The following is a 25088-nucleotide window of genomic DNA, read 5'->3' on the forward strand; positions in this document are numbered from 1 at the left end:
AGGGAAGAAAGGTGGTGTGAGTGCAAAGGATGTGCCTGTAGTCCCTCTACTTTGGGGCACAAAGTTTGGACATAACCCAACTCATGGTTGCTGCATCTCAGGATGGTTGGACTGGATGATTCTAGTCACCTTTTCCAACCTAAATGATACTACGATTCTCTCCTCTCAACTCAAACCGTCTCCTTCACCCCCAGCCTCATTGCATCAAAGGGCTCTGTGTTGTGCCTCTCGCTCCCACTGAGGTCAGCTTTACAAATTACCCTTTTATTCCTGCTGTCCACACTCAACACAGCACAGAAGCCCCTGTTCACCCCTCCATCCACTCCAAGCTCTATGCCAAGATAAATAAAGAAATAAATAAACGAAATTAACAGGATCTATTTTTTTATTCCCCCGTGAAGAACAGCCCACCTGCTCCGACTTTCATCCCCACTTCGCTTTCTGACTTTCCTCTGTGTTTGGCCTATTCTCAGAGGAAAACGTACACAATGGGAGAGATCAACGGCACAGAGGATAACACACAAGCCAGTATCCATCCAGACAGCTGCTCCTGCTCCACCAGTAACCAATAAAGATTTTGTTTTCCCCTCTCCCTTCACATGCTAATGACCCAGCAGCGGTTATAGCAGCAGCCTGACACTAAGGAAAAGAAACAGAGCAAGGGGCCGAGAGGAATTTTTCAGTGCTAAGCAGCACGGGGGAGAAACCGGGGGAGGAAAAACACAACAAAGCAGCAACACGAAGACATGCAAGGATGTGAAGAAGCCTCATTCCTTATGGTTAGTCACGTTCAGCCCTTTCAGCTTTCAGCCTCCAAGTGACCAGGCAAGGGGCCTATTGAAGATCCCAGCTTTCTTATTAGTATTCCTCTTTCCCAGCCGGAGGAGGTGGTGAAGGGAAGAAAGTGAGATGGAAGTGGCTTTGGGGAGGGTGCTGGGAAATTCCTGGCATTTTTCTGCCTTTGTGTCTGGGGGCTGAGCTGAAAGGGAGCGATGCAGAGCTGCCAGGGAGGGCAAGGGCAGAAAGACTCCTGCACCCCCCAGCAGAGAAGGGATCGAGCTAGGAGAACTGAAAGCCTTTTTACTCCCTTTGCTAATCTCTTTCCAAACGAAACCCCAAAGCTCTACACTTCGTTGTGTGGTTGCTTTTTTTGTTGTTTGTTTGTTTGTTTGTTTTCTTTCCAGACTCTGAGGTCTGGCTACCATCTTCCTTGATAACACCAACTTCTTTTGATCCCCATAGGAATAGCCTGTCCAGATCTTCTCCCTATAGCCCTGGGGACAGAATCTCTTCAGGTTTTTGTCTGGCTTCACTTTAAAACAACTGTCTGTCAGGGCTCCCCTGGCTCCTTTTCTTGACATGATGCTACACTGCTTCATTTCAATGTCAGATCCCAGCTACTGTCACATTCCCCAAGGCACAGCCGCTTTCAGTATCTAAAGCAGGGCTATAAGAAAAAAGGGGACAGATTCTTCAGCAGAATCTGTTGTGGTAGGACAAGGGGAAATGGTTTCAAACTGAAAGAGGGGAGGTTTAGAATGGATATGAGGAAGATGTTTTTTATAGTAAAGATTGTGAGGCACTGGAACAGGTTGCCCAGAGAGATGGTGAATGTCCTGTCGGTGGAGACATCCAAGGTCAGGCTGGATCGGGCTCTGAGCATCCTGTTCTTGCTGTAGGTGTCCCTGTTCATTGCAGGGGAGTTGGACTAGATGACATTTAAGGGTACCTTCGAACTCAAATGATTCTATGATTCTATGATGACAACCACAGCCGGTAGGAGCAAAGCTTGATCCAAGTCAATGTTGTGCCCTATGATTAACTAGAGGTGGGCAAAAAGGGAAAGCAGGAAGACAGGAATATTCCTAGAGAAGACCCATGAGAATTGCAGTGATAAACGAACACCCCACAAACTCCAGCACAAGGGTGATATCCACAGCACCACGTTTTTCTAATTTTCCTAATCCTTCATAGAATTATCATTATCTATTCACTCTTTTGGTTTCCAAAGCATCCTAAGGCAGCGAGAGCCACACCTGAGGTCTGCCTGGTTTTTGTTCAGTAAGAGATGCCTCCCAGCTCCCGAATTACAGGAAGGACTGAATTCTCCTGCCTCCTCCCACCCCTATCACTCCGGATTTGTGGCCCAATAGCTGTTCTCCTGCTCTGCTTTCTCTTTTGCAGACAATGGAGTCCCAGTCTATTCCCTAGGCAGTGCTTACACAGAGGTTGTTTGGAGCCTATGATTGTTCCTGGTGCTTTTACCTTTTCCAGTCCCATTGTATCCAGTGGAGGTGAGGGGATCAGCATTGTGTATATCATGAAAGAGGTCAGCACCCCAGAGATTTACTCAGAGCCATGGTTGTTATGCTTTTTTCCACTGATACAGAGATGTCACCCTGGTAATGGATAATTGGGGACCCACGTATCGCCAAGCTGCTTTTTGCCATGTGCAGTTACTTATCAATATCAAATGTGAACTGTCCAATTTCCCACTTACTCTCTCCACACTAGAACATCCTCCTGCAGTTCTTCATGCTAAGCTGCATAAATTTCTTCTGGCTTCATTATTCACCCTGTTGCTAGAAAAGATTGAACTAAAGAAGCCCAGAAGAGGCTGGAACCTAAAACATCACATCCCTACTGGGAAAATCAACCATCCATTCCTGCTCTTTGGTCCCTAGCTTTAAACTTTTGATTAATCCGTGGCAGTTAATGAATAATAATGGTGGGATAATCTTCTCTGGAGTTGGGTCAATGCAATCAGATTGGATCTGACCCACTTGCCATCTCTTTTTTATTATTATTTTTTAATTGATGCCAGTAAAAGAGACCAGAAAGACCATATAGCTTCACTCTTGATGAACAACTTATTACTGGCCATGAAAAAACCATCCCACAAGATATGCCCTAGTAAACCAAATGATCCCATAAGAAGATAAATGCTCTAGCAGCACAAGACTCAAGCATTGAGATATTCCCTTAGACTCTTTCAAAAACAACACTTTCTGGGGGATTCATCTTGTCTCTTCCTTAGCCAGCTTTCACACAGAGCACAGCTCTCAGCCCTTCTCCCCTCCTCCATCCACCTGACGCCTGGGGGGGAAATGCATGGGTCTTTGCATCATGGAGAGCTATAAACTACATCCAGATCTGTCACATGGAAAGAATTACGATGAACCAACACATCCACACGCCATCTGATAGCTAAAAATAGGGAATGTCCACCTAAAATCATCGAGCCCCGCCTTGGAGCACCCGCGGAGTGCCTGGCAGGACGTGTGTTTGTTGCAGCACAATGCAAAATGGTGAGTGCTAAATATAGGGGTGGTTGCTCTTAAGCATGGGAGGATGGAACGAACAATGTGTTGTGTCAGTAGCACAGCTTTTGGCTAGTGCAAGAAGGTCAACGACAGACAAGAAACTGAAGCAGGAAGAAGTTCGTTTATCCACAAATACATGCTGACTTGTACTATTTCCTCCTGTCAAGAGCATCTCGAGGAGCAAGAGAGCTCCTTACTGCCTCCTGCACCTCTTCCTCACCACTTCTCTCATTCTTTTTGACTGGGTTGGAAGGATTTGCTGGCCCTTCTGTTGTCTGTGCCTTGAAGATTCACAAGCACTGTGAATTGAGGTCCACGGAAGATATCTCTTGTTGACAAAGCCTCTTGCCAAAAACAGTGCTCTTGAAGAGGGAGAAATCTGTGGAAACAAATGGGAGCTTCAGGCTTCCGTTTTCATTGTCATTATTTCCAGTTATTACTCACCATCTCATCCAAGCAGGAATGGTTGGTTCTACCTTACCTGGTACCACAGGGAAGCAAATGACTCAGATTCTGACACGTTCCATCAAAAAATATGTAAGAGAGATAAGCTTGTGCTAATCATCACTGAAAATCAGTTCTCTGGTTCTGATTTATTCAAGGTAAAGCACTCAACAGTGGCAATTAAGTTGGAAACACGCTCACCTAAGTTTGAAGGTGAGTCCAGGCCTCCAATGTTTTGTTTTGCTATCTGGAGAAACAGGTATTAACAGGTATTAATTAAATGCTTTTTAGACTGTCTTTCATCCTAACCTTTCAGGACAACATGTAGGCTGTCACCTTGAAGGACTAAATGCTGTTCTCTGATGCCATTACATGTAGATACATCAGAGAAACAAAGAAAGCAGAGTTGGACAAGGGCAAACAGTTTTCCACCATAAAAGGGAGTTCTCTTTTTTTTTTTTTCATTATTTGGGCTGCAATGTTATAACATCAAGCTCTTCTTCTTGTCACCTTAAAAAAAGCATCATTAAAGATGCTTTATCAAGGCTACCATACACTGACTTCATTTATTTTGAATGAGGTAAAGCTTATCTTGTATGGAAGACTCTCCCAGAACAGCAGTCATTCTCATATTCCTTGTTTCACATTTTTTTTTGCCCCATCATGTTGTAGGCAGTTTGCACTGGTCCTTATGGAACCCTGTGCATTAACTAAAGGGATTCCTGGAGTCCAGGTAGGAATTCAGTTCATTGTCAACATCTTTGAGCCCAAAGGGTTGGAAACTTTTGAAACATTATCTGATTCTTCCGCGTGCTGCAGTGCCCTTCTTGCCTTTGTGAACCAAAATACCAGCGTGGCTGCCACACGTGGATGGGTAGCCCTGCCTTCACCAAAGCTATTCAGTGGTCTTCTCAATGCTCAAGCCCCTTGTTCCTTAGAAATATAGGGACAGAGCAAACTTAGAATTTCTTTGTTGAATCGGGATCCTAAATATCTCCATATATCTATGGAATTTAGTATGCAACCACATTCTGGGGCTTTAAAGTGGGACACACAGAACTTAACTAATTGTGTGTTGACTAAAGCTTAAGTCTTCACTTTGACTGAGATCCATCAATTCCTCTTAGCAAGCATGAGACCTAGTTCAGATGATGGAATGGGTTAATCAGTCAAGGCATAGCCAGCATTCCCTTCTTCCCAGATGCCAAATCCATGAGCCAAATCAACCATCAGAGCCATGGGATCTCTCCAGCATGGTCACTGATGGTGGCGAGTTTAGTTCTGGCTGCTTGTTGGGAAGCACTTGCAGGTTTTCTCTGAGTGGATTTGTCATTTGCCAGCAGGTGAATAGATCACCCTCAACCTGCTGCAGAGTGGCCAATTTTTTACGTGTCCTTTTGCATCTTTTGCAGATGTTCTTTAAGTGGATCACAGCTCACTCACATACAGGATGCAGCAACATTACATGAACTTCCTCTGCTCCCAGAAATTTCAGCAAAGTGCTCCCCATAAAGTGGGTATTCCCACCATGTTTATTATAGACCTAGCAAGGTTGCTGGACCAAGTCCAGCCCAGCCCCCTGCTCTTCCTGGAATTTCCTTTTATTGTTAATATCAACAGCATAAAACATAGACCTCAGTTGAGCTTTGCCCTTGACTTTCAGTTTTCACACCAGCAACACTTTTTTCCTGGTCTATTCCCTTCAGTGCAAGGAGAGAATAAAGCTGCCTCCTTGGTAAACTTCTGTTTTAATCAAGGTAGGAGAAGAAGCACTGCTTTGCTGTACCCTACCTTGTGCTTGGCACAGATCTGAATCCTGAAAAACCCTCTCTGCAGTGCCTTCAGATCTGCAGACCTGTTGTGTGTGTACAGGACTGCATGGTTTGCTTCATAAAAATAACTCACTGGTGTAAAGCTGTACATAAAGCAGCAACATTATTCACCTTCAGGAATAGGGGATGCCTCTCTGGTCCTTCCAAGAAGTATAGCACCTGCTTGAGAAGGTAACCCAGAGAATCCCCCATGGATTCCCACTATTGCTCTAAAAGGGCACCTGTATCATCTGGATGCTGGGAGACATCTGCCAGTCTAGATGAACATAACATAAAAAAATTGGCAACTTGAACTACACTCCACCTCTAAATTCTGCTGCAGAACCAGTTGCCTTTCAACTGAGGGTGAAGGGCTTTGTTGGATGTGATGTGCACCCTCCCACATTGCTAGATCCATGTTGTAATTCTCATGTCACTGCAATGACTTTGCTGCAGGTGGATGGTACACATACTACCCAGGAGAAGCTAAATCACAGATTATTGGGAATTTGTAACCTTATTTGTTCGTTTTCTTCTTTTTCTCTCCATCTTGACCATTAACTTTCCCCCATTTACTGTCTTAGTGGACCTGCAGTCTCTTACTCTGCATAGTTGGCCAGGTACACACATGGTAAAGAATGAGGTTGCAGAATGCCAATCTTCAGGCTTCTCAACCGTAGATGCAAAACTGACATTTTTAGGATGAAGCAACTCCCCTAAAATCACAGCCTGGATCTGCAAACTGAGTTCTTCCTCTTACAGCAGCAGAGAGCTTAGAGGTGTATGCTGTTAAAGGCAGGGTAGCATCTGATGCAAAAATAACAAGGTGAAGTGCTGTGAATACTGCTAATTCTCCCTTTCAGAGCCTGAGAGCAGACACAAAATGCCAGCTCCCCAGGTACCTAATTAGCATCCTTAGCTCAGCCAAGAGGACTTGCCTTTATCCTGTGCTGGGACAGAGGTGAGCTCCATTGCCTGTTTGTATGGCATTTAGCAAAAGACAGCTTTGAATCCATTCAAGCTTTCCAAGAGCAAGGCAAAACACAAGAACAAATAATAACACTTCTTACCTCTAGTATGCTCCGTTTCATTGCCAATATCTGGCTAAAAGAAGATTTGGCCCTTTCTTTTTGCTTCTATGAGGATGTGGGCAGACTCCCTCCGTGCTGGCTTGGTCTCAAATGGGTGAAGTTTTCACACAAGGTGGTCTCCTGGCAACAGTTTCCCAGCTAGATTTGGAAGTGGTTCAAGATGAATCGACATTGACTCCACCACAGTGAGGTGAAGTTACTGGAAGACTTTGAAGAGCCCTTTGAATGTATCATAGATCTCATGGAAACAGGTATTTCTGGTGACAGTGAGCTGGAATCCCTGAGGGGGCAGCCAGTGTTGGTGGGACTGAGCAAACCCAGCCTTGCAATAACCTAAAAATCAAGGAGTTTGTTTTTTCTTTCACCTCTTCCACCCTACTGTAAGCATAGGATATGTTGGATGTGGGACTCTCCTGAAGGCAAAGATAGGCGTAAGTTTTGGGGTCCTGCCCTGATTTTCTCCTCCTCTTTCAGTACAAGCTTGGTGCAATTGCGGTTAAAACCTCTTATCTGACTTGTCCTGGTCAGGAGGATCCAGAGGTAAAGTTAAACCCCATACAGACCATTAAAACGCCCATCTGCAGCTGAGAAACACATCATAAACCTTTCCTGTAGTCAACATTTGATGGTTATCAGTCCAGGCACCATGTTGAGAGATGATGACAGGGCCTCACCCCTTCAAGACTTCTCTCTTCCCATCTTCCAGATGGTTCTGAGATACATTTTATTCTGTAAAAGTGTCAGTTTGGGATTGTGCTAATGTTGCTAGTGCATTCTGCCCTGGAGAAGAGCATGAAGAATGGTGATAGACAGAATGGAATGAGATTTTCCCTATTATTCTTGCCTCATTTCCATTTCTCCCTACCACACACTTCACAAATGCCCTTGGCAAAGTACCTAGATGCTCAGTTCTGTGCATTTCACAGGGACTCTGGTCTCAGCAGAAGGACTCCTGCCTACACTAAAATCAAAGTACAAACAGTCCCTATTTTCTGTTTGCATAAGCAATCTAAACATAGAGAACTCCCAGCTGCTTACTGTGGTGGATTCTGTTGCAAGTGATGCCCATGATACAAAGCTTCATCCCTTCTAGCTTAAAGTATTTTGGACACAGGTTGTGATGCAAAGATGAATTTTCCTGTGTCATCTGCACTTGTACAGCAGGGAGATGGGGCTGGTATCTCCATCGTTAACAATCTTTTGTCAATGTTGCATTAATATAAAACTGATGTAATTTCTTCTTCTGCCTGTGAAATACACCATCCCAGCCAGTAGTCACCAGCTACTGCTAAGATCCATGCCAAGGGGTAACCCAGAATATCTTACCAAAGCTGTTTGGTGGTGTGGTTCATTAAAGATGCCAAACAAAACTGTAATGCTCTATGATTTGTACTTACCTTTCTTAGGCTTAGGCAGGTTCTTTGTGAAACCAGTTGCCCTTCTGTAATTCCCATTACTGCTGATGAGAATGACTCATTTCCACTAAATGGATGAATGTCCCTTAAATTAATCTTCACTAAAACATGGGAGTAGGGAAACAAAAGGGAGGCAGTGTTTCAATTAGCTTCCAGGTTGGTTTTATTCTTGTTTTTAAGTACCGAAGACAGATTACATGTAAAATATGAAACAAAATAAAATGAAATGAAAGCAAAAGGAGGAGACCAAATGAGTTTACTTGTAAAAACTTCCAGTTCTTAGAAATAGCATTTATTATATCCTCAGTAAGTTCTCTCCATAGATGCTAAGACTGTTCGCGGAGACAGTCCACATAGTTCATAGTTCATTACTGTCTTGTTAATCTTGTTGAGATATGGGATGAAATTTACAGTGGGAAACTGAGGCACTGGATGAGGAAATCACTGGTTATAAAATGAATTATCATCAGTATTGGAACTGAGAGGAGTGAGATTCCCCTCATCTGGCTGGTGTAGGTGATCCATCTGACCTAGTTGGGGTTTCAAACAAAGAGCTGAATTCCTCCTATGAAAAACATTTTTTCTCCTGTTAGTCTATGAGACGTAAATGCCAGTTCTCCCCTTATAATTAGGACACTTTCCCCCTCTAACAGATCACTGTACTCAATAAAACCTGACCCCATGCTCTCAAATACGTCGGGTATCCCTTAGTCATGTTCCCATGGATCCCTCTTGACAACATTGAGCAGCAGGATTTTCCACAGCAGCCAGGGACACCATTTATCTGAATGGGAACAGAGCATGGCTGGTGCCGAGTCTTGGTTGTCCTTTTAAGAGGAGAGCTGGTGCTTTGTCTTGATTGAAAAGCGGTTGGATCAGGAATAAGAGGATCTACTCACAACCTGAGCTGGGAGTATCACCCCTTCAGTTGATACTGGAATAAGGAAGCATGAGACTTTTGATGACATTAAAGGAGGTGGAGGGATCCTGAGATATTAAGATTAAGGGTGGATAGAGACAGGACAAGGGGGAATGGTTTTAAACTAAGGGGAGGTTTAGGTTAGAGATTAGGAGAAAGATTTTCACACAGAGGGTGGTAACGCACTGGAACAGGTTGCCCAAGGAGGTTGTAGATGCCCCATCCCTGGAGGCATTCAAGGCCAGGCTGGATGTGGCTCTGGGCAGCCTGGTCTGGTGGTTGGCAGCCCTGCATACAGTGGGGGGGGGGTTGAAACTAGATGATCATTGTGGTCCCTTTCAACCCAGGCCATTCTATGATTCTATGATTCTGTGATTCTATTAGTCTATGATTCTACGATTCTATGATTCTATGATTCAGTTTCCATTTAACCCCCCTTTTACGCTTTATTTTTCAATCACACTCAAAAAGTGCAAGAGGAAGTAGAACGTGCCCTGAAATGCTCACAGTCCAAGATGGGACCAGAAGACAACACATAGGACTTTCCCAAGGCTATCTCGCCCAACCTAGCCACTAACCCACTCTCCCTGACTCCTAATTCATTGCAATACTCAGTAACCTCCACAAAGCCCTAACCAAGTCCTAAACATTCCATGTTATCAATGGAAATTTCCTGGAGAAAGGCCCATAAAGAAGAATCACATACAACAACCTCTTCCCCATCTCTTTCCTCATTCCAGGCTCCAAATGATTTGCCTCATCTCTAATAATTCAATGAGCTTTGTTATGACAGCGCAATGCAGTTAATGGAGAGTGAAATTGAAGAAGAATGTGTGGAAGTTGCAGCTTTTATCTATAAAACAAATAGTGAATTCCTTGAGGCAACTGCAGCCCTGAACAATGATCTGGCCTGTGGGGCCTTCACACGTTGCCCTAGTAACTTCCAGACTGTTAGGGCAAAACTTTCTCAAAGAGGGCATAGAATGTGGTTAAAACCTATGGGAAGAGACATGCAGAGACAAGTGGGAAGCCTGGAAGATCTTTGGATTGGAGGTACATGCTGCATAATAATGCCATAGCCTGAAGGACCATCCTGAATACATCTCACCAACAGGTTTGGGCTCCCGAGAAATTCCCCCACACCAATTGGAAGGAAGTAATGCTGGTCCATCATTCAATAAGAGAGAGAAATCCAGCACAGTTCTATTTTGGAGCTCTCCACTAGCCTGCAGACCCTTGTAGGATGTGTGGGAAAGCTGAATGAGGGACTTTGGGGCAGCAGTAATACAGCTCTTCTCTCTGGGCTTGAGGAAAGAGGTGCCTATTTAGCGAGAGATGCAGAGTGACAGGTTTCCACCAGTGGCTATTTCTAGCAGTGGAAAATGTGTCTAGCTGATTTCCTGTCCCTCCCAGTGGGCTGTTTGTTTTCCTGTGGCTTTTCTGCATCCCTCTGCCTTTTCTTATAATGAAAACTATTATGAAAGATATGTACAAAGAACGATGCAAGGCAGACGCGTGTGAAACCTCCAGATGTATATGTGAATGTTTCTTAGCCCTGATGGGGAGAGTTTAGCCTCTCCACATTGCCCCTCCAGGCACCTGCCATGCAATTGCCAACAACATTACATGTTGCAGCTCCACATCTGCATGCTACCTGAGAGAATGGCATGAAGCTGCATCAATGGAGGTCAGTTTGGGGATTAGGAAAAGGTTCCATTCCAGAGAATGAAGGGCACAGAATAGGCTTCTCAGGACAATGGCACAGCCCTAAGCTGCTGGAGTTCAAGGGGCATCTGGACACCACTTTCAGACATAGGGTTTTATTTTTGGGTGGTCGTTTATGTTGAACTGAACCTCAAGTTCAATTACAGCGAGTAGGTTTTAGAGGGTGATTCAACAGACCTGGTGCCTTTGTGTCCTTCAGGCTGATAAGAATGGCTCTTCTGGCTCTTTGGAGGAGGGCTGGGGTTTAGTTGTCTAAGTGGAGCCTGTGGGGTGCAATTTTATACCCTGCAGTGTAACATGAACTGGTCTATAGCTTCACTACACACACACAGATGTGGGTGCCTGCTCTGGATGCAAATGTGCCTATATGATTACATGTATGAACCCATGTGTGGTTGAGGTTGCTAGCAAGCTTCTGGAACATGTACATCTAGAGGGTCAGAGCTCCCTGAAAACGACATTACTCACTTCTTTCTCATTAAAAAATAAAATCAGGAGAAGTAGAAATTGTACTTGTCTGAGTGGCCAAGTCCAGTGGAGGAGCAGAACTGTTACTGATCCTTAAGTATAGGATCAGAGCTGAGATCAGGAGGTTATTTCAGACCTGGGAGCACAAACCAGACTGTGGAATTCTTTGTCTAAGATGTTAAGTACAGAAGTATTTTTACTTCTCACACATAGGTTGGGAAGCCATGGATGGCACTCTGAGTGTTTCCAGGACTGTTCTTAACTTACTCAAGACAATTCTTTCTCCCAAGGCAAGGTGTATTTTGGCTCCTATAGATGGGTCATGTCCAGGCTAAGGAAGAAACCCCTCCATTCCCCATCCTGTGTGCACCACAAACTTTTTTCCTCTGTTTTGTTTGTTGTTCCTTTTTCTTTCCCTCGTGAATATCCTCTTTCCATCAATTTGGATACAGCTACAAACTTCACTCTGTGAATGGTCCCACTTCGTGAAGGCTATCTGTTAGGAAGGCATCAAACCATCTCTAGCTCTGGAGGGAGAGCAGTCAGTATTTTTTCCACAGGTGATCTGGTCCCTAGAAGTCCCAGTGCTGTTATTCATGGCTTTTTTTCCTCACACCAGAGATATCAGCCCCACATGCTGCTGTTCATCATCCAATCTTAATTCCAGATTTGAATTCCAAACCTTATTACTTTGTGCCTCGTTGCGCAAGGAAGGTAGGTGATGACATTAAATACAATTGGATTACTGGCAACTTAAATGTTCCTAAGCTGGACCTCAGCCCAAGGATTTTCATGCTGCATAGCCTTTCCTTGGTTATTTTCTGTGAAAAGAAGTAAATATTGTAAGGATGCCTGGAGATGCCAGTCAAATGTTATGACAAATCTGAACGTGGCTGAGAAGGAATTACATGGTCGAGAGAATAGTGAGCTCTCTCTGGGCATTTATCCCAGTGCTGTGAAGCACAAGAGTATTTCCTGTGTTACATTTGTCCAGTTTATTCCTAAATGACAGAATAAATGGGGTTTTCCTAGATCCTGAAGGACCATGAATGCATCTTATGAATTTCCCAATGATGGCTCAATGTCAGGATGCAGATTAGTGGTGCGTGGTGTCAGCACTGGCACAGGTGCTCATTAATATCATCACCAATTGGGATTAACGGTGGGATTGAGTGGACACGAGGTTGTTACAAACCAGGTGTATAAGTCTGTGCGCATTATAACATCAACCTCAAAATAAGAAACCTGAGTTAGATCCATGAGAATGTTTAATAATAAAAATGAGGGTAAAATGTTATCTTTTCAGTTGCTGTTTCTCAGGTCAACACACAGATTGTGTTCCAAAGGGTTTCTATGCAAGGCATGTCTTTTTTTTGTTCAGAACTGAAACTAAAAGCTTTGGTGCAATTTCCTGACCCCTGGATCTTGCTATTTTGGATAACCACTGGAACAGGGAGGCTTGCAATCAAGCTCCCTCCTAGCAATGCTGTATGTATTTGACTGTAAAAGACTGGTTTTGTGTCTCTTTGAAGCACCAGTGATTTTCTGACACCCTGTGAAGTGTTCAGGTCCAGGGCTTAGGTCATTTTCTGACTTTTTTTCTCCCAGCTGATCCCTAGGCACCTTCTAACAGATATCTAGATTTGGAAGCAGTCGTGCTAAATATCCTTTCCTTTCTTCCTTCAGCTACTCATGATTCATAGCCTTGATCTGACACTTTCTTGGTAATCATCCCTTGCAGCAGTGGCAAGATGCAGACTTGAGATGCTGCAGGCAGGTCCCTGCACCCTGCTGCCAAGCAGCAGAAACAGAGCAGCTCCTTCCTTTACCCTCTTTGCAAAGGAGGTGTTTCTACATTGAGTTCCCAAGAAGCAGAGTTCGTACTGCTGTTGCAGCATAAGTTGCAGGGCACCTTCTTCTGATAATTTGAGAGGAATTCTACAGTCCAGATCAGTCATTTAGATATATTAAATGCCTGGGGAGCAATGTTCCTTCATCCTTCAAAGGACCTGAAAAGCTCAGATCTGCTGATGGGACCAACCAGATGGATTTATCATAGAATCATAGAATGGCTTGGGTTGGAAGGGACCCCAAAGATTATGAAGTTGAACCCCCCCTCCCCAGGCATGGTTGCCAACCACTAGACCAGGTTGCTCAGAGTCTCATCCAACCTGGCCCTGAACACCTCCAGGGATAGGGCATTCACAACCTCTCTGGGCAACCTGTTCCATTTATTTTCCTTTAACTCTCAAAATGACCGTAAGCATAAGTACAACGGCTGTTGAAGGCAGCCTGATATTTAAACAGATCTCAATGTGCCAGCTCTTACTGCAGCCAGAAGCTTTCAGAACATTCTGCTTTCCTACAGCTCCTGAAGTCCTTTTAAGTCACTGCCAAGGGAGCTTTGCTCCTGGATATTCTTGCCACTGTACTCATCCAAAATGGAGACCCAACAGACTTTGTGACATTGCCAGTCTCCCAGTTACCCCAGAACAACATGCCCCAAAGGGTATTTTTTCAGCGTATTATTGCTACTTGTGCAGTAAACAAGAGAGAATCACAGAATCTTATAATTGTTTGAGTTGAAACGAACTCTTAAACATCATCTAGTCCAACTCCCCTGCAATGAACAGGGACACCTACAGCAAGAACAAGTTGTTCAGAGCCCAATCCATCCCAACCTTGAATGTCTTCAAGGATGGTGCTTCCACTTTTCTCCTCTCCATCCTTTGGACAACTTTATCCTGATGCAGCTCAGCATTTTCCCCAGACTGCCTCATCTTGGCAGTTAACATGGAAATAGGCTGATTAAAGAGTGTGTAGGGGGAATGTGATCTGTTATTAAAAAAAGAGAAATATTTTGCAGGGATAGAAAGATCCGCCTCTCTCATATTGGCAAGATTGATAATGCGCATCAATATCTTCTTTCATTTATTGCTCCTCTAGTTTCATGGCTTTTAGGTACTGTGCAATGCAGTCATATCAAGAGGAGGTGAAGGGCAGGTGAAGCCAGGGATTGACCCAGTTGGCAAAATAAGAACTAGGAGCCTCTTCTAGGTACAAAGCAGCACTGAATGAGCTAACCCAAGCCTCCCCTGAAGCATCCTCAAGGTGACCTTGCAACAAGAAGAAAGCCCATTTTCAAACAAAGACATCAAGAGAACCAAATTCGGAGAACCCATTTTGGAGTGAGGGCTACTTTTATCACTTCTGGGTCCAGGCTGGGAGGGTTCAAATCCTCCCAGTGCAAAGGGGAGGATTTGGTGCAAAGTTCTGAGCTTATTTTTAGCCTCCTCCTAACTGTTCCTTGCCTGAAAATAAAATGTAAGTACTCTTCCTTCTTGTCACCGAAAATGCTAAGATTTGGTAATAATTTAGTCCTTTTTACACTGTAGTGGTGGAGTGTTGACTTTTCCCTTCACCATCTCCTGCTCCAGGCTCTTCACATGTCACTGGAGGGGAAGAGGAGAGGACAGGGGAGTTTTGCACCACAGGGACATGGACAGTGGGGGCAGCAAAGCTGAACAGAGAAAATCCAACTCCCTCTGGGTAAGGATCCTAAATCAGTCTCAAGTCCTGGTGAGAATCCCAACTCAAACTACCTAGATGAAAATCTACAAACTCCCATTCAGTTGAAAACTTTAAATCCATTCCAACTCCCTCCTCCAAATACAACCCCCAAAGCCCTAATTCCTATGAAGATCCCAAATAAATCCCCATCCATATGAAAAGCCTGAACCCACCCTTCATGCTGAAACTCCCAAATCTCTGTCACGCAGCTGGGAATTGCAAATCCCTCCCTAAAATCCTCATCTAGATGAGAACCTCAAATCAACACTTTAACTTCTTGCAGGTGAAAATCCCAAATCCAATCACATCCTGATAAAAATGGCAAATCCTTCCATGCAGGTAGGAAATCCATACCCCTACATGCAAATTTTCACCCATAAGAAAAAACCCACATTCCCCTCCGTGCAGATGAATAACCCTAAATCCCCCCCACAACCCTCTATCAGGATGAAACCCCCACATTCCCTGTCATACAGATGGCAACCCCAAATCCCTCCTTGAGCCCCATTCCAATAAATCCTCCTATCCTGATAAATACTCCAAATCCCCCTGCATGAAAGTAGGAATCCCAATACCAACAACCCTCGATTCTGATAAAAACACATACCTCACCCCCAAACTTCACAAACCCTCCATCTAGCCACCTACAGTGGGTGCAAAGCCCCAAATTCCCCCCTCCAACCCATATATCAGTAAAAATCTCAGATCCCCTACATCCAGATGGAAAGCCAAATCTCCTCCAAACTCTACCCCAAAGAACCACCAATGGACCACTATCCATGTCTTATGGCATGTGAGGAACACAGACGTTCTCCCCGAACCTCATCTCAACAAAAGCCCCAAACTTCCCAAAGCTCTCATCCTGATGAATGCCCCCCAACCCCACCCACTAAGAATCCCACACCCTGCAAACCCAAACTCTACCTTCAAATTCTACAAACCCCACAAATCACTCCCTGTGGAAGGTGAGAATCCCAAATCCTCCCCCATCCCCCCAAACTTCCATTCTGATGAAGACCCCAAATACCTTCATGTGAAGATGGAAAACCCAATTCACTCCAAACTAAGAAGCCCCCAAATCATCCCTTATGGCAGGTGGGAAACCCAGATCCTACTCCAAACACACATCCCAGTAAAAAAAACCCAAATCTCCCCAAGCACCCATTACGCAAAATCCCCAAATACAGTCCTATGTAGAAAGTCCAATTCCCCCTAAACTCTACCCCAAAGAACCCCTCGAATCACCGTTCATAGCAGCTAGGAAACCCAGACATCCCCCCAAAACCCCCATCCCAATAAAAGCCTGGAATGCCCCTATTCTCAATGAATACCCCCCCAATGCGAGTAGAAACCCCACATTCCTCTAGATTTACCCCAATTAACCCCCAAATCACCTCTTATCTCAAGCAGAACCTCCAAAATTCCCCCAGACTCCCACCCCACTAAAAAACCCAAATCATTCCAACCCTTTTCACGCATCCCAACCCCCCCCCCCCCCCCCCCCCCGCAAAGCTCCGCTCGGACAAAAACCCAAACTCCATCCCCAAATCCCTCTGTACCAAGTAACATCCCCAGCCCCACAACACACCACTATCAAACACCCCTTTGCTTTACTATTCCCCCCCCCCAACTTCTAACCCCAGCCCCGGTTCCGAGGGGGCGGAGGCGGAGGCGGGTCGGGGACGCTGCGCACCTCCCCCGGTTGCGGAGGGGGCAGCGGTTGTGGGGCCGGGGGAGGGCAGCGGGCATCCAGTGGGGAGAGAGCCGGGAGCCGGAGCGGGGCCGGCCGCATAGAGCACCATGCGGGCACCGCTGCTGCTGCCGCTGCTCCCGCTGCTACTGCACGGTAAGTGGCACCCGGAGCCGCCTCGTTGTTTTGCATTTGCTTTGCTGTTTTTTTTTCGGGGCTGCGCACACCCAGCATCCTCCCTCCCCTCTCCGGCTTTCTTCTTTACTCATTGGCGAGTTAGAAGCAATTGGGGAAGAAAGGTGGACAAAAGCACTCGGGGTAGAGTGTTTGTGTGTGTGTGGGGGGGGGGGGGATGATGCGTGAATCTGGCTTTATTCGCCCTTTCCTTTAGAAACTAAGTGAAGGAAACCATCCGAAGAGCCAAACAGAAGCTCAACTTCAGGCGCCAATCTGTAGGGCAGCGCACCGCAGTGCTTGTTCCTTTATGCAACGCTGTGAGCTGAAAGCGCTGCTTCTCCAACAAAGCCCTTCAGTAGGGCTCTGGAGCGGCAGTTTGGGAAAGAAAGCACGGAGCATCGAGCCACATGCAGCTCTTTTTTGGGGTCCCAAGTGTGGTCGGAGTTTGGGTTGGTGTTGTGGCTTGGATGCTGAGTTGGCATCATGGTTGGACTTTGGGTCAGCATCATGGTTGGACTTCGGGTTGGCATCGTGGTTGGACTTTAGGTTGGAAGCATCGTGGCAGTGATCTGGAGTGCACGGTGCTGTCCGGATTGAGCCCGTGCCTTTGGTTTATGGAGAGGTGGGAAAAAGACGAGGGGAGATGATGGCAAAGTCAGTGGTGGAGGTGGATAAAGCAGGTGGGGTGGTGGAAACCCTTTGCTGGGAGGGATTGGGGTGGTTGGGGAGAGGAGGTGGGGATGCTGCCTCGGGTGCTGCGAGAATGGCTGCGGGAGGGATGGTTTTATTGGAGTCATGGTCTTAAACTGCACAGAAAAGTAGCAGGGAAGTAAAAAGCACGGGTTTTTTTCAAGGTGAATAAAAGCAGGGAAGAACTGGGGGATCTCTTGGTTGTATTCAGAGAGAAATGGGGGTAAAATAATAAAGGAGAAGGTGAAATCTTGCCCTGGGTCACGTCGAACAGCAGAGCCTCTGCGGAGCCGCACAGGCTTTGATTCAAGGTAACAAAAGCTCGGGATCTCTCTGGAGGTAAAAGCAGAGTGGAGGGAGGGCCCTGGGGTCTGAACTGCAGGGGGAATTATTGGCTGAGGTCGTGCTGGAATCTCTGCCTGCCCCTGTTTTATTGTCCTGCTGCTCGTGGGTGTTACCAACGGCGATGGCAAAGGGGGGAAATGCGTGTCACCTCGTAACATCTGGTCGTGGTGGGCACGCAGGTGGGAAGTCCTCATCCCCTCCTGGTGCCGACTTGAGCTAAGCAAGAGAGTTTTCTTTCAGTGTAAAAAAGACCTCATTAATATTGGCACGAAGCAGGAGCTGTTAATGCAGTTTTTCCGTCGCTGGCCAGATTTTGGCTCAATTTGGCTTCTGGGAAGGTTTTGTGTTGTTTTTTTTAGAAGGGAGTGCTAAATGCTGGGGGTGGGACAAAAACAGCCTTCAGCTCCAGGATGGTGCCATGGGAAGGTAGAGGGACCTGTTTGTGCAGCGCTTTCAAGTGATCCTATTACATATTTCTCGGAAATTATTTGATTAAATCCTTCAAAAAACAGCGTTTCCTGCCATTCGTTGCTGCTCCTAAGGTTGGAAATAAGCTCCTTAGAGGTGCTTTTATTTTGTTCCTTGGGTGCTGGAACCGGGATTTTCTTCTTTTGGGGTTGAAATAGGCTTCCTTTCCAGCTGGGTGTTTGGGTTTGGGCATGGTAGTTTGGCCAGGTTTTGCTGCTGGTCCCAGCAGTGCTTATCTGTCACAACCATCTGCATTACTCAACCCCTGAAGTTCACCGCTTGTTCCACCAAATTGAGTAGAAGTTGAGTTTGTAAATGAAACCGTACGTTTTTTGGTGGCTTAAAGGAGTAACCGGGATGGAGCTCGTCGTCACCTGCGTGCGTTTTCTGTTTAACATGGATGTGAAACTCGTGAGTGAGCAAGGAGCTGGGTTTTGGGATGGTTTCTATTGCTGCGAGGAGGAAGATGACAACGTTGTGTTTGGGGCAGAGCAGAATTGGACCTCAGTTATTAAGGGCAGCTCTTTGAAGTACCGATATTTATCTACGAATGCTGCTTCCAGGTTTGTATCTGATTCTGGAAAGATCTCTATTTCTCTTTGGTCATAAATCAGAATAAAATCACGCTCAGACAAAGCACAGCCACTCCACACAAGAGATGCTGCATGTAAAACATGGGGCACATAAGATCTAGAAATTCAGACAGCTTGTGGGGGGCCCTACAGGGATATTTTATTTATTCCTCCTCCATATTAGATCTTCTGTCCCACTGGGGACAGGAGAGCAGAATTGCATCAGGGAGAGTAAAACGATATGTTTTATCCTCAGAGGATTAAAAAGAGCCCCAAGCTCAAACCTGCCCTAAGGACAAGAGCAGCCCTTACCCTTTGTCTGGCTCTAAACAAACTCATCTCCGGGTTTTGCTGCCAAAACAGCCTTCTTCATTCCCAAAAGCTGATCTGGTTCCCTGGTGCTCGGAGCTCGTGTTTGTCCAAGACAAGCTGTCAAAGAGGTGCATTCTTAAAATCCATCTGATTCATCGGATGCTAATGGTGAGATGGGCAGAAGCAGGAAATTGGTGGGTGCCAACAGGAGGGGAAATAAAACAAAGTGGTTAATTGAATTGTTTCAGATTCAGCACTGAAGCAGAACGTGTGTTCTCATACAGTCACTGCTGGAAGAACTTTGACGGGATTTTTGCAACTCATTTCCAACTCCTGCCATTTTAGCAGCGCAATACCTTTGATTCCCCGGTGGCAAAACAGATTCTGTAATGATACCCCATGGGTCTGTTTTAGGAGGCTTAATTAAAGGCTGGCTTGTAAAGCGCTTGAAGGTCCCTGGATGAAAGGAGCTGGAGCCATGCAATACATTGATTTAATTCCAGAGAATTGCTTTAAAGGCTTGTGATGAGGAGACTGGTGATCACTCATGTTGGTGGTGGCAGGAGACTGGCTGCAAATATCTGCTCTTGGCATTTGCAGAGAGGTTTGGGTTGCACTTCAGTTGTTATTTCCCTTTAAATCTTGCTTCTTCCATCCCTGCTTGCACCCTCCAGAATACATAGGAAAGCCAACACGGTGCAAGCAAGCTCTGGAATGCTTTGGGATGTGGGATTTGGAGATTGAATTCCAGTCAGTGAGGATCCCTCAGGCCATGCAGTAACCCCTATGTTATTCTGGGTGTTACATCGCTTTTCTAGAGCAGAGATTTGCTATCAGGATTTAGATGCAGGATGCATCCATCCCACCTGCTCATATTCGTATTGTATTTTGCCCCCTTCTTGCTCAACTGCAAGTCCTACACCAGGTGGGCCCTTTGCCTGATCCCCGAGGACCCACCATGGCACCCAGAGTCCCAGTGCCTTCAGTAGCTCCTTCCACATATGGTTCAAGTAGTTACAACCAAGCCTGGTGAAAACCCACCAACAGGGGCATGGAACATCCTCCTTCCTGAACACCAAGCATTTGCCTCACCTTCAGTCCTAAACATCACAGAAGGGCTTGAACTCTGCAGGAATCCAGGTGGCCCTGTTTGGTCCATTCCCTGTGTGCAGCCATGTGTAATCTCACAAGCTCTCTGGAGCGTTTTCTCATGTCCCTACCAACTTCCTCCTCAATAATCTGTTTGCATGCACTTGTTGGCCCACACAGCTCCTGCCATGAGAAGGGATACCTCCCACTAAATCCAGTGTTAAAAGTCACAGCTGTTGTTCTCCAGCCACCTGCACTCATAGAATCATAGAAACACTGAATATCCCCACTTGGATCCCATAAGGATCATCGTGTCCAACCTATGGCTCCACATAGGACAAACCAAAATCCAAACCTTATGTCTGAGAATGCTGTCTAAATGCCCCTCGAGCTCTGGCAGCTCAAGGCTGTTACCTGGGCAGCCTGTTCCATACCCATCACCCTGTGAAGATCTCTTTCCCAACACCATAGCCAACACATGGGGCATCCTCAGCTTCTCTGGGCAACCAGTTCCAGTGCCTCACAGTGCAGAGCAGAGTGGGACAATCCCTCTCCTCTGCCAGTGGCAGTGCTGGGCCTGGTGTCCCCCAGGTACTGTCAGCCCTTCTGTCTCCAGGGCATGATGCTGGCTCAGTTTCAATCTGTTGTAAATCCAGACCCCCCCAGATCCCTTTCCATGGGGCTGGTCTTCATTCTCTTGTCCCTCATTCTGTATGTACATCCAGAATTGCTCCATTCCAGACTGTTCTTGTTAAAATACATTGCTCAGCTCTCCTATTTGTCAAGATCTCTCTCCTCATTCCTATGTATCTTCCAGGGCTTCACCACACGGTGCCTTTGGTCTTAGAATTGCAAAGAAAATCCCCTCCTGCAAGGTGAGAAGTGATGTATGCTGAGGATGAGATCCCAGGCAGGGTACATCTTGTTGCTGAATGTGCTTAGATGAGCTCATGTGCTATAAAATGTACTAAGCACCCATAAGATGGAGCTGTTGGGGTTGAGATCATGGAGCATTCGGGGCATGGTTTGTTGTTTTCCTCTCAGGTGTTGCACAGCCATGTCAGAGCTGTATATATATATAGGAACTATAGGAACCTGTCTTGGAACTCTTTGATGGGAGATAGATAGCATTGCAGCTTGTGAGACAACCAGCCTTGGTGACCTGTTCTGCTTCCACGTCTTGCAGGTCCCACCACATGGTGGTGTTTGGGGATACAGCTCCAGCCTCCTGCAGAATCCTTTCTATGTGCTTTCTGGTGCTTGACCAAAGAATGGCTCTTTTCCCCTCAACTGTGTGGTGTGATGGTATCCCACATCCTGAGGTGCTTTGTCATGCTGAATTCTTCTTTTTTTTTTTTGGGAGCTTTGTCAAGTTTTAATGGCTCTAATTGCACATATTTCTGCTGTAGTGCTTGGCAGAAACCTTGCAGTGCTTTGCTCTGGAGGTCCCTGAGGAAGATGGAAGGAGACAGGAGAAAAGTGCTCTCCTCACGGCACAGTTCCAGTTTTGAGGTGCTTAAGCAGTGGGACTAGTCCATATCCAAAACCACAATACTTTAGAGTTTAAACCCAGCTCGACTTAGTTGCCTGTTTTGAATTGCAAATAAGCGCTAGAAATAATGAGGGCTTTCCTGCGACTGCTGGTAGCGCAGAGCTTCGAGGTGGGATATTTGGCATGAGCTACATGACGGGCTGCATTGATGCTGGACGTGAGGCGTAGAGTGTCTCAAGATCAGTCTCAGGTCTTTGAAAATTGCTGAGAGCCATTGGCAACCAGCAAATGCCAGGATGCCTCCTTAACCCTGCTGTGACAAAACCTTCTGTCCTTCAAGAGATGAAGTTGCTCCAGACCCTTAAGTCACCAAGATTCTCCATTGATCATTTGCTTATTAGGGAGCAGGTCTTCTTTGTGTATCTACTTTGCAAATCATTGTCTTTGCAGCAAGTGCTGCTCCACGTGCAGAGAACACCTATCGCTTCCCATAAACAATGTATGTGTCGTGGCTTTCTTGGTCACAGGCCAGGAGTGCTTACTGGTGACAGTCTGCTGACAAAGTATTGCAAGGAGGCAGAGAGAATGCAAAAGACTTATTAAAATTAACTCAGCTCAACGCCTCAATGCCCAACATAGAGCAGAAGGACAAATGAATGGGAAGCAGCCTTCAGCTATGGTACAGCATCTGGTTTTAGATGTTGATCCGTAATAAGCCAGATGCAAAAGGGCGGTGTCTGAATGCACTGTGCTCCCCAGGTTGTGATGTGGCATTCAGCACAGCTCAACTTGTGCATAGCTTGTGTCCATGCACCACTGCTCAACATAGTGATGGGGTTACCATCCCCTTATTCTGGAGAGAATTTGGATGTATAATGGGATGAATGAGTCCAAAAAAGCGCAACAAAGCTGTGAATGTTCTGGAACATGGGTCATATGGGGAGGGACTGAGGGAATTGGGATTGTCCACTTTGGAAGAGAGGAGGCTCAGGGGAGACGTTATTTTGTCTACAACAATATGGAAGGAGCTTGTGGCGAGGTGAGGGTTGGTCTCTTCTCCCAAGTAACAGCAATAGAACAAGAGGGAATGGCCTTAAGTTGTGCCATGGGAGGTTCAGGTTGGATGTTAGGAAACATTTCTTCTCAGAAGTAGTAGTGAGGCATTGGCACAGGCTGCCCAGGGAGGTGGTAGAGTCACCATCCCTGGAGGTGTTCAAGAAAAGGGCGATGTGACTCTGAGGGACATGGTTAGTGGGCATGGTGGGGATGGATTGATGGCTGGACTGGATGACCTTTGTGGTCTTTTCCAAACATAATGATTCTATTAGACACTAGAGATTCATTTGTCCATGGATGGTGCCCTGCAGGGTTTATGTTACACACAAAGCATCTGGGATCTGCCCTCAAAAATACTTATCTTGCTTAACAATATCTGTTTAGAAACGTCCAGAAATGTGGTTTTGGAGATGTGTAATAACTTCTTAGTGCTGGGTCAGGAGTACACCCGAAAGGCAACACGGAAAGCAGGTAGGAAGAACAGTCTTTGGGCTTAAAACAAGGCTGTGTTTGAAGCTGAGTGCAGAACGTGTTCCGAGCTACTCCTGTTGCAGATGTTGCCTTGAGGTTGGCTTCATGTTCTTAGCACCCAAAATGAAATCTGGATTAATCCAGCAGGTCTTCTTTTCTTTGCAAATTCAACTTGTGTGCAGCTTTGGTCTTCCAGCACATGGGAATGGTGATGGAGAGGAGAAGGTCATTTTGCAGTGGTAGCGTAAGGCCTTAGCGATTAATGACAAAAGCTGAATTTTTCTCTCTCAGCCTTAATTGATTTCAGTAATTCTAACTGAAGGAGATAGAAATTGGCTTAGAGTTATTAAGCTGTAGTACTTAACGATACATTAAATCTGCGTGCTGGCTATTGTAAGAAAGGAGGAGACACGCTTATCAGGCATTTATTCTAAGTGGTTTCTGCTAAACACAAACCAAGAGAGAATGCCAGATTTCTAACTCTGACAGAGGGGATTTGAAAGGGTTTGCAGGTTTTGGAGAAACCGTGTTTGAAAAAAGCCCTTCTTTGAAGTGTGATAGCAAAAACGTTGTTTTTTTATTCTTTCCCCCCCCTCCCCCCCCCCAGAGTCGAAAGGCAGGAGGGTGAGATAAGGCATTCCATCTCAAATGCAGTGAGTTGAAAGTTTAAACGATACTGCCTGGATAGCTTTCAGGGTGACTATTATACCTTGCTTATCACGGCACTGTGTTCCTCGACTGTGAGAAAGGGCAGAGTAAAGGGTAAAGCGGTGCACTGCGTTCCCCAGCACAAATCCAATTAGCATCAGCTGTATTGATACAACTTTTCCCTGGGTAATTGCAAATGGTTGCAGCTGTACCGGCAGCTGAGGTGGACCCGTGAGCAAGAGATGTGCTGCGTTCCTCAGTTCTTCTGTAGCTTTCTTATTGAGGAGCTGAATAGACTCAATGGGGGTGTTTTAAAACATTCAATCAGTTGTTATAAAAATAATTGAATGGGTTGTATTTTAGAAAGTCACCTTCCCGGCTGAACTGCAGGAGGTTCTGTGATTTGTAAAGGGGGGTCGGCATGAAGTGAAAGGTTTGATGGGTATGAAGCATGTATTTTTTCTTCTCACTTCATTGCGTTTGAGGCTTAGCATCGTCACTGGTGGCATGCAAGTGTGTTCAGAGCTTCTGAGGAGTGTTATTGAATATATACATGTTCTAAATAAGCAATTATACCCATGTCTCTGGACAACCTGTTCCAATAAGGGTGGTGAGGCACTGGCACAGGTTGCCTGCAGAGGTGGTGGGTGCCCCATCCCTGGAGACATCCAGGGTCAGGCTGCACAGGGCTCTGAGCTCCTGATAGAGCTGTAGGTGTCCCTGTTCGTTGCAAGGGAGTCAAACTAGGTGACCTTTAAAGGTCCCTTCCAACTCAAGCGATTCTATGATTCTGCAAGTTATAATTGTCCTTATCAACCAACAGAAGAGATGCCTAAAGCACATTCAAGGGAAGAACGTTTTCTAGCATGTTCTAGGTGAGCTAATATTAAGCCTCTTCAATGGAGATTGCTATTGCCCCCACTTCCAACCCAACATTTTATTTCATGAAATCTTTTGGCCATGTTCTCCCTCTCTAGCTGATGGTGACCTGGTTTGGTTTCAGAGCCTGCATCTGTTTGTTCCCACAGGTTTCTTTTGGCAAGATGGAGAACATAATAACTCACAGTAAATGCACAAAACAGCTCCCACCCTGCTCTTTTTTTTTTTCTTCTTCTTCTTTTTTCTTTTTTTTCCTTTTTTTTTATAATAATACTTTGTTTGTTTTCAGATGGATCAGTTCTCTCTGATCTGGCTCAGCACACTGTGACAGTGTTCATATTCTTGCAGGGCAATGCCTCTTTCAAAGTGCACGTGGATTGATGCCAACTAAAAGCAATGCCGTAAGCACACCGAAATCATCCGTGGCAATGAA

At 45.6% G+C, this 25088-nt stretch overlaps 1 protein-coding gene across 4 annotated transcripts in view; it reads left to right on the forward strand.

The window, feature by feature from the left end:
- The first annotated feature begins 16457 nt into the window (after window positions 1-16457).
- The window catches only part of PODXL (podocalyxin like), a 37504-nt gene continuing 28873 nt past the window's right edge, over window positions 16458-25088 (forward strand). For all 4 annotated transcript variants that reach the window (XM_072353401.1, XM_072353410.1, XM_072353419.1 and 1 more), the window contains exon 1: window positions 16458-16612. In XM_072353401.1, the coding sequence (XP_072209502.1) occupies window positions 16567-16612 (46 nt within the window). In that variant the 5' untranslated portion in view covers window positions 16458-16566. The remainder of the gene's footprint in view (window positions 16613-25088) is intronic.

This window comes from Excalfactoria chinensis, chromosome 1 (genome assembly GCF_039878825.1).
Source record: "Excalfactoria chinensis isolate bCotChi1 chromosome 1, bCotChi1.hap2, whole genome shotgun sequence".
NCBI lineage: Eukaryota > Metazoa > Chordata > Aves > Galliformes > Phasianidae > Excalfactoria > Excalfactoria chinensis.